Source organism: Etheostoma spectabile, chromosome 19 (genome assembly GCF_008692095.1).
Source record: "Etheostoma spectabile isolate EspeVRDwgs_2016 chromosome 19, UIUC_Espe_1.0, whole genome shotgun sequence".
NCBI lineage: Eukaryota > Metazoa > Chordata > Actinopteri > Perciformes > Percidae > Etheostoma > Etheostoma spectabile.
In genome coordinates this window covers 9,705,328-9,717,827 of record NC_045751.1, presented here as the reverse complement: position 1 = coordinate 9,717,827, position 12,500 = coordinate 9,705,328, and the positions used below count along the sequence as shown (strand labels likewise).

Here is a 12,500-nt window from a genome sequence, read left to right as displayed (position 1 = left end):
CTCTGAGGAGAGTTTGGCAGGAAACAGCACTCCATCTAGTTCCTCTTCACCTGACAGACATCTCTAATGAATGCAAATCACCCTGCAGTGATCTGATGAGCTTGAAACAGAACAATCCTGATCACCTTTTTCTTTTGGTGTATTCCAAAGAATGTGAATACCTGAATGTCAAAGATTTGTTTAAGGTGATTTAAAAAACAGTGCAATGGTCTGCCATCATGCCAGTTTTGTTTGTTCATTCACACCAAACCAAGGAAAGCTGAAATAATGCCGCGTCCCGGCAGCAAAAGAGGTGTGATGTGTAACACAACAGGACCGGCATCTAGTGTGTCAGACCAGTATGACCCGACCCACAAATTGTCAAATTTAAACATTATAGTACTTATTTGTCAGTAAAAGGAAAGGACAGAGTTGACTGCAGGTGTGTGTGTATGTGTATGCGGTTGTGTGTGTGTGTGTGTGTGTGCGCGTGTGTGTGTGTGTGTGTGTGTGTGTGTGTGTGTGTGTGTGTGTATTTGTGAATGACAGGCTTATGAGCCACTGTTACATTAGCCAAGTGCTCAGCAGATAAGTTTATGTTTGTCTTTAATAACACTGCCAATGCCCAATGAAAGGCCTGTCTAAAAACAATGTGTTGTGTGTGTGTGTGTGTGTGTGTGTGTGTGTGTGTGTGTGTGTGTGTGTGTGTGTGTGGTGTGGGGTGTGTGTGTGTGTGTGTGTGTGTGTGTGTGTGGAGAGAAAGAGATAGAGTGGATGGGAAGATAAACTAATGTATGCAATGTTTTGGTAAGCTATTATTAACTTTGGCTACTTGGAATGCTGCTTTGTCACTTTTTGTGCCGTGCCTTTAGGTCGACTTACAGCCAACAGCAGGTTGTCCCGCCATGCCGGCTGTCCCTTTTCACACAGACGTTGGTTCAGCTCTGTTACGGCTCCGGGACTACATCCGCTGCCAGCTCGAAGGTGCAACAAATCTGTTCCCTCCATTATGTCTTTGGAACTTTCACACAGACTGTGAATCGGTCTAAAGGCACATTTGTGTGAAATGGCCTAGTGTCTCCATTTGTCCACCAGAGAATACAGACATGTCTATTTTCTTTTCACCATAAAATGTCCCTCTTAGTGCATGTTTTGGTCCCATTTGTTTTGTTTATTTGTAAGGTATTAGTATCCAGTGGTAAACTTTCTGTCCAAACAAGATATCACAGCGATACAGATTCAAAGGACATTGAATCAAATATATCAAAATATGTAGTGTTGACTGATAAATTATGTTTTTATCGTCATCACACACACACACACACACACACACACACACACACAAGCTGATAGAGAGCCAAAATACTCAAGGGAAAGTCACTTGCAGGTCAAAGCCATCATCGTTTACACGCTCATTTAATTTAGATTCCACCAAAGCACACACACACACACACACACACACACACACACACACACACACACACACACACACACACACACACACACACACACACACACACACACACACACACCAGCATGTAAACATTACAGGCAACATGGGTCACATGGGTCTAAAGGGAGGAATAGAGGACGTATCTGCAGTGTTGGAAGAAGTAGTCAGATACTTGTCTTGAGTAAAAGTAGAAATACCAGACTCTAAAAATACTCCATTACAAGTGTATTGCTCCTGCCTACAGTCCACCTCATTATGTCTGCCCTTTCTTCCTCTGCAGCATTAAACTAACAATCTGTCCTTATCACTGTCTTCCTCCTGTCTCCCTCTTTGCTTTACTGTCATTATTTATTTCACTTTGCCAAAAGTAGAGAGCAAGTAAATAAGGAACAAAACAGCAGAAAATTATAACATTTCAGAAGCTGGAGACAGAGAATGTTCAGCTGTTTTGCTTGATAAATGTCCTAATATGACTTATTTTTCTTTACTTCCTTACATCCCCCCCCCCCTCCTCTGCCTGTCCTTTTCACTCTTTGGGGCTCACACCCATCACTCCATCCATCACACGTTGCAGCCGGGGCCGATCCGGCAATCAAGGCGCCGCATTTAGCACCTCATCTGCATAAAAATTCAATGAAAACCTTTCATTTTCATATTAAACTGGGCAACAGTGGGGAGAGGGAACGAGAGAGAGAGAGAGAGAGAGAGAGAGAGAGAGAGAAAGAGGCATGCATGCATGGGTAATCGTGGAACTGAGCATGAAGTATGAGAAATACTGTGTGTGTGTGTGTGTGTGTGTGTGTGTGTGTGTGTGTGTGTACCACTAGCATGTGAATCTGTGTGTCTCATGGTTCATTTTACCAAAACTGTGTGTGTGTGTGTGTGTGTATGTGTGTGTGATATAATAATTGCTCTTTTGGAAACCAAGCACAAAACCACTCTGTGACCTATCCAGAGTCAAAATGCACCTTCAGCAACATAGTTAAACCAAGTGTATGGGCATGTGTGTGTGTGTGTGAGTGTGTGTGTGAGTGTGTGTGTGTATGTGTGTGTGAGTGAGTGAGTGTGTATACCTTAACAGGCATGTGTAAAGACATTTCAAGGGTGAAAAAGACGAACAAAGTGTGGTCTCCTGGACATACAAAGGGCCTTTCAGAGGTGATGGCACCCACATGAACACACACTTAGCGGTCTGTCTGTCTCATGTAAGACTGCAAACAAAACTTTAAACAAACTAAAAAAACTAACAGTATGTTTGTTGCAGAATTTCATTTTAAATTCTAATGTAGACAATATGTTATGTCTAGTAAAGAAGAGATATAGTATTTCCATCTGATCTAACGGTGCAGCCATGAAGTCTAATAATAACACAATAATTAATAAAAAATTTTCCAACCATGAAGCTACTTAAGGGGAAATAAAGGAGGCATAATGTATATTAAGTATGTATTTGCACTTGTGTCTTTCAAAACAAGAAGTTAAGAAGATACTTATGTTTGTTGTTAACTGTACACAATATGTTTTAATGCTTTTTCTGCAACATTAAATGTTTTCCTTTTCTAACAACCTATGAAATTCCTAAGCTTTATGTCAAACCCAAGGTATTTCAATGCTCTTGCATCTCAAAAGTGTGTGAAACCTCCACCCACACACACATTTTTATTATGATGCTCCTGCAATGCGTGACGTTCAAGAACAGAAGGCATCGGCTATAAATGTGCCTCAAAATGCCAGAAAATACAAAAGCCACAGCCACACTAAATGTATATTAAGCTGTATGTCAATAGAAACAATGCTCCCCGGTAGAGCCTCACTTATGTCAAGTGTAACATTCCTGTGCTTTTCCTATCATACAGTAAGAGGACCTCCTTGTTTCAGTACCACTCCGCGCCCTGCTCCAACTTCTCAAAACCCCAACATCAATCCCTCATTTGCCCCCAAAATATAAACCAGTGTCCCTTACCTGTCCTGGCCCAGAAAACCTCCATGTCTGTGTTCCTAAACTCTCTTCGGCACAGAAACGCTCTCCCTCATGTAAACTCGGGAGGGAAAAGTGGAGAGGGAAAGAGGAGGAGAATAAGAGCAGAGGAGGTAAACCCAGAACCTCATTCAGGCAGCGTTTCGGCAGGCAAGGATATAGAAGGAGAGGGGGGAAAAGAAAGAATAGAAGGCAAGAAAGAAGGAAGCTTTGCAGGGAAAGTATGTTTTTCTCATGGTGTGAGAGGAGAGAAAGGGAGGAAACTGAGGGTGCCGGGTGTTGTTCCTCCCCCTTCATTTTTTCGTTCTTCCTCTCCCCTCCAAACAGTTCCTCTACTCCTTCCCCTCCAGCCTTCACCTTAAAAGACTCCACAAGGGTTTTAAGATAGCTCCCGGGTGGTCAGGGCACCCGGACCATAAAGGTATCCAAGCATTGCCTGGAGATAGTTTACATGCTTCATGCACGGCCAAGTATTCCTTATATATTTCCATGGCCGGGACAATCTTGAAAAAGAAATTTTTAACCTTATTAAAACAATAAAATTTGTGTCCAATGCCAAACTTTCTGTCAATGCAGGAAGTATTTCCTTTATATGGTTTGCCACAGTTTGCGTCAGTCAATCTAAGTGTTGCGTTTCTTTTCTTAACCATGTTTCACTGTGTACAGTAACATCTACAGCGTGTTCAAAATAATCACAATGTTTTGCTAAATACTTCCCATGCACATATATTGTAGAAACAACAACAAAATATGCAATCTGGGATTTTTAAGAATCAGGCTGTAGTTGTAGATGCCAGAGAAGGTAAGTAAGTGGACTTTGAATTAAAAAAGAGGTTTGATTCCGACCTGTGGCCCTTTGTTGCATGTCACAACCCTTCTCTCTACCCTTTCAGGTCCAAGCTGTCCGATCAACAATGAAGGCCTAAAAATGCCACACACAAAAAATCATCTTTGAAAAAAAAAGGTGGTACATGATTTTGGAGTAATTTGACAACATTATGGTAAATATTTTGAGAGCACCCCCCCCCCCTTCCACTTGGCTGGCTACGGGCCATTGACTGTTAATATTATTTACGCATGAGGTTTGGCGAAGTGCAGTAAATGTATAAGTGAGTTAAAGCTGCATTCTATCTGAATGCCAGCAGGGGGCGAGACATGTGGTTGTCAAAGGAGTTGTTTTTCTTCTTTACCCTTATATGGTGTTTGGGTCAAATTGACCCATTTAAAATGTTTACGAGAAGAAAAATGTTACAAGTACATTTTTTTTCAATTAATGACTATCCTCATTTTCTGTGATAAGCATGTATTCCCGACTCAATTCCGAATATTGTTTGGGATATGACCACTTATGTTTTGTCCCTAGTAGATTTTTAACATGAATTATTACCTGCTGACCAAAAAACGAACCACACTTCCATTTTTAATTCTGTTCTAGTAGAGACTGACTGTTTGAAATTGAGATAAGACAATATTTGTTAATAGATTACGAAGTAAAATTTTATTTCAGAATAGTTTTTAAAACCCCAAATAAGTCACAGGTCAATTTGACCCGAGGGATCCGAGAGGGTCCCGAAAGTGAAGACAATACAAGGGTTAAGATTATTTTTATATATATATACACCTTTATCATAGTGATAGTGGATAGACATGAAAGGGGGAGAGAGATTGGGGGATGACACGCAGCTAGAGGCCACCCCCAATCGCTAGTTTTAAGTCTTCTGCAACACATGAATGATGTTCAGTTTTGAAATTATGGTCTCGTTGATTTTAAAATTGGCAATAAAGCGGGCGGTGTTTTAGGGCGTGGCTACGATGTGATTGCCAGTGAAAGTGTGTAACGTAACGTAGAGTGTAAGGGCTCCTCCCTCACCCCTGTCGTCTAAAACCATCATTCAGCAACTCATAGCAGATCTCCACAAACCAATGGGTGACATCGCACATGCTATGTCCATTAATATACAGTCCATGCTACAGGCTTGTTCCATAGTATAATTATTCTAACACTGTAAAAAGTGCTTAGTTGTATCAACTTAAAAAAACGAGTGAACTAGTTGCATGGATTATTTTGAGTTTTAACAACTCTTTCTGGATTGTGCTGTCAATATAAAGATAATAGTTTAGAGTACAAAAATAATTTGTCCCTCCAGCTAATTCCCAAGTTTGTAAAAAAACTAATATTAAGTTTTCCTAAGAACTATTCTAAGTCTTTACAACTAATGATCATTTTTTTGAAAATAAATTCTACTAATCTACTAATATCGACTGAAATTGAAACAATGTACAACAATATCTTCATTCAAATATTTTCTTCCCCCTTTCCTTATTTTCCATCACGTCTATTGTCAGCATGGCTCCTTTCCTTCCTCTCCTCAACAGTTACTTCCTGTAAACACTGGAGTGACCAACGGCACTCACAAATTTATGGGTTTATGGATGCATACGGTATGTGAGCATGTGTGTGTGTGTCACACACACACACACACACACACAACGAAAGAATGTTCACAACAAAAGCTATACAGCAGACAGTGAGTGTGAGAGTGCCGTGCGGAAAAAAAGGACCAGACAAAGGAAGAATTAAAGCAACAAAAACAGTGACAGGTGTTATTAATATCTAATATCTGGAGGCCGCAGTAGCCTAAGTGCTGGAGAAGCCGGCCAAGTATTGTGAGGCCGCTGAGTTTGCAGATCTCCACCCCATTGAGGGGAAATGATTAATGCTCCCTCTGTCTTTAAAATACAACAACTGAGGTTCCTCTCAGCAAGGCACTAAACTCCCGGCAGTGCCGGAGAAGCTGCTCAGTCGCTATTAAGCCTGCAGCTGAACTCGGTGGCTCCCCCCAAACTGCACGTAAAGCACAGCAGTGCAGAAAAGTAACAGTTGTGGAGGAAAGAAGGGTTCTGCCCAGGGTCCTGCTCTCATGCATTTTGAGCTCTTTGAGACGCTAGAGAAATGCATAAGGTGTTTTCACTGCAGGCACAAGAGCGAATTATCCATCGTTGCTATGAAACCAGAGGAGAGTAATGGATTACATGTTTGACCATACATCCCTTGCTCTTCCTGTACACACGGGGAAGAGTCTTTGAGCAAAAGTGTGTGTTTGAATGGGTGAAAGAGAGGCAAATTGTAAAAAGGGCTTAATAATGCAGCATTATTTGGATGTTGCAGTGATTACAAATATGCTGACTGTGACCTGTGCAAGCTGAATAATAGGGAGACTACGGGTGATTAGATTTTTTTAAGGCATTTTGCGAGCCAAACATTTCTTTGCAGGGATGGGAATAGTCGCCGCTGTTTTTGCCAATGTGCATGTAACCCTCTAAGCTTTATAACTGTGACTCAGCAACAGTGAACATTTATCAAGTTTCTCTTATTTTTCACAAGCACAAACCTCTCCAAACTTATATTTCCACTAACAAGCCAGTACTGTGAGGAAGTACTGGTTCAGTGAGAAGAGTTTGACCACACAGAGGAAACAGGATGACTGCAGGCGTCGGTGAAATTGAGACCTTTTATTTTACGACGAGACAGTTTCACCTTTCAATCCGCAGAGACAGCCGTTTCTGAACCTTGTAATCATCGGTTTAAAAGGCTTTCAGTGCAGTTTTACTCAGGTCAGTAAACTCGGAGAGGCCTATCTTGCACCCGGCGCAGCGCGGCGTATAGCCCGATGCAAGTGTCTTTGCTATTTTACCGACGCAGTTGTTAATTTCCCGTCCCGCGCACACGTCGCTTAAATAGCAAATGCACCAAAGATGGGCGTGTTGGTCCTGCAGGGAGGTGTGTTCAGGTGTGTTCTGGTGCATTCTTGGCGTATTGCTAAAGTGATTGCGCCGTAAAGTCAATAGTGCAGCATTTCATTGAATTTTACCAGCGCGTTAGTAAACTTAGGCTTTTGTTAGCATGTTTGACGCATGCTCTGATGTGGTTATAATGAATTTTTGGATAAGTGTGAGATACTGTTTTATACATGTCTTTTAAATCTTCTGTAGAAGTTACTTTTTTCAGTTTTTCTCATGTGCTCTTTTCTTTTCCTTCAACACAATGTTACATCACAAAAAAATAACTTTTGAACCTACATTTTGTTCATTTTAACAGATTACACTCTAGGCTTATTGTGTTCTTCCTGAGTTAAAATGCAAAGCAAAGCTTCAGTTCCATCTTAAAGCAGCATCTGCTCCTAATGGTCTCCATCTTCTTTTGTTTTTCTTTTGTTGTTTTGCAACACACCATTAATTTTGATGAGGTAGAAGAGAGATATAAGCTAATAAACACCTGCAATACCACAACATCAGAGACAAACAGGACTGAAACAAGTCTGAGATAAGTATAAGGAGTTTCAAGATCGGTAGATCAACAGCAACACAGCGAACACCTTATAGGATGTGATGCATTGCTGTGGATTTTATTAGCCAATAGTATATAAAGGGGTTAAAATCAGCACAACCTTAAAGGTCCCATGGCATGAAAATTTCACTTTATGAGGTTTTTTAACATTATTATGGGTTCCCCCAGCCTACCTATGGTCCCCCAGTGGCTAGATTTGGTGATTGGTGTAAACCGAGCCCTGGGTATTCTGCTCTGTCTTTGAGAAAATGAAAGCTCAGATGGGCCGATCTGGAATCTTGCTCCTTATGAGGTCATAAGGAGCAAGGTTCCCTCCTCTTTCTCTGCTTTGCCCACCCAGAGAATTTGGCCCACCCATGAGAGAGAGAGAGACATTATGGCTTTCAAACGAGCAAAGTGGCAGTTGGACAAGGCCCCCATGGTGGCGTTTAAGGAAAATAAAAGAATAATACTAAGGAGGGACAAACGTGTAAATGCACAGATGGACATACTTTGTGTTTGTATAGAAAGCTGCCCCCTTCCAAAACGTGAACAGTGATCTTATTGAAAGTAGGTCACCACTGTCTTTTACTAATCATGGCCTGTCTCCTTACTGAGCCGCTTCCAAAATATATGCATTAATGCATAAAACTACACATCTAAAAATGAGAATGCTTGGGATGCTGGGAAATAAGGAGTAGCCACATTAACAAATGTACCTTTGTGTCTCTGTGACATCACAGTTTCAGCTTGCAAAAACTTGAGAGCCGTAAGCGTGAGTGACACGCCCGACTCGCTGCAAACAGATCAGTAGGCGACACACACTCTGTTGGTGATGAATGGACAAACCAGTGAATGCGCACGCACGCACGCACACACACACAAACACACACTTTCTGGCCACTGTCAGAGTGCCAAATGGCATTTAATCGACCTGCTTTGAGACCTATACGGTTGCCATGGCAGCAGCAGCCTCGGCCACACACTCCCAGGCCCTGTTTCCTGTCTCTCTTTCAGCATCTTCCATCTTTCTCTCACACATCTCTTGTCTCGCTGCTGCTCTTCTCACGTCTTCTATCTTTTCCTCAGATCTCTCAATCGCTCTAAACCCTCCTCCTCCACCTCCACCTCCTCCTTCTAGCCTCCATCTAATTATCTCAACACACACCCCTTCTCTTTTCCCTCGCTCTCTTTCTCTCTCCTGCTGCAAGGGTGCTGGCCGTGCTGAAAATGACATCATCAATCTGAAAATGTATGAATGAACATGTTCGGTGTGTGTGTGTGTGTGTTTGTGTGTGTGTGTATGTGTGTGACTATTAGCACTGAGAGTGAATGGAAAAAGAAGAAGTAGAAGAAAGGTATCGACAAAAGATTGTATTTTTGAACATAGTAACTGGAACAATGGAAGAGATTTATCAGGTGATCAGTAGGACAACAGTTGCTTAGCAGCAGAAGAGAATGTGAGTGTACACATAATTATATGCCAAAATTAACCTGAGAGTCGAAACAGAAAGACAGAGGAGATGAGGGAGTGAAAGAGAAAATGATGAGGGAAAATGATGGAAAGATGAGAGGAGAGGTATAAAGGGAAGAGCGATGACATCATGTCATCAGACTACATGAGAAGACAACATATGAAACCTGAAAAAAAAACTGATAAGGAATTTGAGGTGCGTGGTTTCTGTCGCCTCCATGAGGAATTCTAAGTAATGACAAAAACACTGTCAGCGCATCCACATGATACAAGTCTTCTGTGACCCTGCACCGCTGATTTTTAACATTTTATTGTTAACTTATTGTAATTGTCATGCAAATTTGTATTTGCCGTTTCAATTTTAATTTGTGAAGCACTTTGAAAGGTGCTACACGGATATGGTTGAGTAGAAAAATCGAAACTTGCAGTCTTACTTCCTGCAATAAGAGCAAAGGTAAACCTTTATATTTATATTAGAGACGTTTAGCATATGACATCCTTATATTTGTTGGTTTTTGGTTCATTTCCCTAAAAAGAAAACTGAAATCTTGAAACAACAAAGTATGTCAAAGCGAACAGGGATAAACTTCAGTGATTAGGAATGTTAAAAAACACGGCATCTGAGGCTTCAAGGTATCAAACGCAAAACAACAAAAGTGTTTACAAGATCTTTCCAATGATGTGAGGTGTCCTAGGCTCCGAGTTTTGCTATGAAACATGACGTTGGATGAAACAACAAACTGTTGACGCCACACGTCTGTCACACCAGTCCAAAATCGTCTAGTCTGATCTCAGCATGAGAGGAGACATAAAGAGAGATGTGTGTTAGTATAACAGAAGGGACCAGGTGGAGAGAACGTATCAGGGATAGAGAAAGGAAAGAGAAATAAGTTAGCATTTCCATTTTCCGTTTGTTTGTAATAAACAGAAGAATTCATAATAGAAATATAGAAGAAAAGGGAAGTTAATGGGAGCATTAAGGGTTTAACAGACCAAGCAAAGAGGAAATGAAAAACTCCCCCGACAGACAATCACAGGCCTGCCCACGCTGTTTGATTGACAGGTGATTTGTGGGTGGAAGCACCACAGCGATGAGGACACAGCCACCAAAAATGGTGGGCAAAATCTATGATGCGTTCTAGGCAAGTCCCGCCCTACGAAGCAGCCCGATTGAGGTTGGGGTTAGGCACTGACCTTGAGTAGTTAGGGTTAGGGTTTGGTCGGGGGATAGAGGGGGGATGCAGGGGATATGTCTCCCCCAATATTTAGAAGAGGTAGATTTGTGCCCCCTTAAAAATATGAAAGACAGCCCCAAAAGGCTTAAAAAAAAAAACTGAAAACATGTATATATCCTTTTTTAAGATGATGTTTTGTGCATTTTAGCCCTTCATTTGTATAGGACAGCTGATGTAAAAGGGGTGAGAGAGGGGGAATGACCTGCAGCAAAGGGCCGCATGTTGGAGTCAAACTCACGGTTGCTGCGTCAAGAAGAAAACCTCTATATATGGGCGTGCGCCCTTATATATCATTCTTGCCCGTAAATATGTCTCCCAACGATTTCAGACACCCCTATAGTGAACCGTACCATCTTAACCCACATCTCTTTTCTTACTCACATATGATGTTTTGAATGTGCAGAAAGTCTAACAATACAGGAGGATAATTAAAGACATCGCACCATACATTGATGCAGAAAAGGCACATATTGTTGCATAAAAATTAACCAGAATGCTGGAAATTTGGAAGTGTTTGACACTCAAAATTTTCTGGGGGTTTACCCCCGACCCAAATGGTGCTTTCCAATGTTGAAACAAAACCTAGCTTGGAAAAACCAATTCCAACTTGGTTGAGATTCTGGAAGCATTGCGGTCATGGTTAAAAAACAAAACAACGTTGACATGAGGTGAACAAGGTTCTCAACACTTAGTACAACCAACCCTCCACCTTGACCACTCCCTATGATGTTTTGCTGCGTCATAAAAACATCCTAATTCTTCTGTCACTGAGACAATAATCCTTATTCACAACTGCCACAAAAGGTCCGTGCAGGTAAAAACATCAGCATGGTTGTTTGAAGTGTTCGACTAAATGACCGACGCTTCTGTTTTTCGCCTTCATTTATGAAAAATGCACTTCCTCTTTCCACCCATTTCCTTCCTAAACCCATTGCACCATATCACCATGGTACCTGTAATCACAGTAAATGACACAATGTGGAACATAACGCAGCACCTGCTGACAGTAATGTGACCATCACCATGAATGTGCTACAGACGCTGACTGAATGCAAGGTCAAATGTATGGGGTAAAGAAGCGTCTTTTGCTGATTATTGCACCACGGCAGGTGTGAGCGGGCTGCTTGGCAGTCGGTTTGTGTTAAAGCTTACATACATATGTACTGCACTGCACACACACACGCACAAGCACACACACACTGTTCTCCAGGGGATATGCACATAGTGTGTGCGGACAGAGAAAGCGAGTGAGCATATGGGTGTTTACTCTCAGTTGGCAGTGTGTGCACTGTGCAGCTCTGCAGCATGACATGAACCCTTTGCATGTGTGTATTTAATCCATTCTCTTCCTCCTCTTCCTATCCCATCCTCCCTGTCCTTCATCACGCCTGCCCGTCCATCGTTCCTCTCCAGCCTCTCCAAAGTAAATCACTCATGCACCTATATTTCCCTCTGATTTTCGCTCTTCCTTTACCCTCGCTCTCATCCTTTCCTCCTCTTCCTCTCTCGTTTTGCTTCATCCTCTTCCTCACCTCCCACTGTCCCCTCTCCAACTCCATCATCTCCCTTCCTTCCTCTTCCTCCTCTCCTGCTTCATCGCGGAAGTGAGTAATAGGGGCAGATTTACAAGGGCTGTCATCTCCGCTTCTCTCTCGTTTCCCTTCCTCTGTCTCCATTTCTCTCCCTCTTTCTTTACCTCGCTCGCCCTCAGAGATAATTAAAGAGCCCACTAGTAATCCCATCCAGCCGTGCAGCCGAGCAATCGCACACTGTTACACACACACAAACACACGTAGGCAGGGGACTGCAGCATGTGGTGTGGTGTGTAAAAAGTGTGAACCATAAAATCGTATTATTTGCACACTCAGCAGCAGCAAGTACAATGAAAACTACAGTTGATGAGGACGCACACAGAAGCACACAAACACACACACACACACACACACACACACACACACACACACACACACACACACACACACACTGTACAGTCTCTCAGCACAGTTACACGCCAAGAGGCAAAAAACCAATTGACCTAGTTCATTCAAACCTAG

The 12,500-nt window shown here is 42.0% G+C and overlaps 1 protein-coding gene across 5 annotated transcripts in view; it reads right to left on the bottom strand.

The window, feature by feature from the left end:
* Positions 1-12,500, bottom strand: part of nhsl2 (NHS-like 2) — a 135,957-nt gene that overhangs the window by 65,164 nt on the left and 58,293 nt on the right. The window contains exon 1 of one of the 5 annotated variants that reach the window (XM_032499385.1): positions 3,396-3,633. The exons of the other annotated variants lie outside the window; for them this stretch is intronic. Within the exon in view, the coding sequence (XP_032355276.1) occupies positions 3,396-3,420 (25 nt within the window). The 5' untranslated portion in view covers positions 3,421-3,633. Of the gene's footprint in view, positions 1-3,395; positions 3,634-12,500 lie in introns of those variants that run through there. 5 annotated transcript variants of the gene reach the window in all.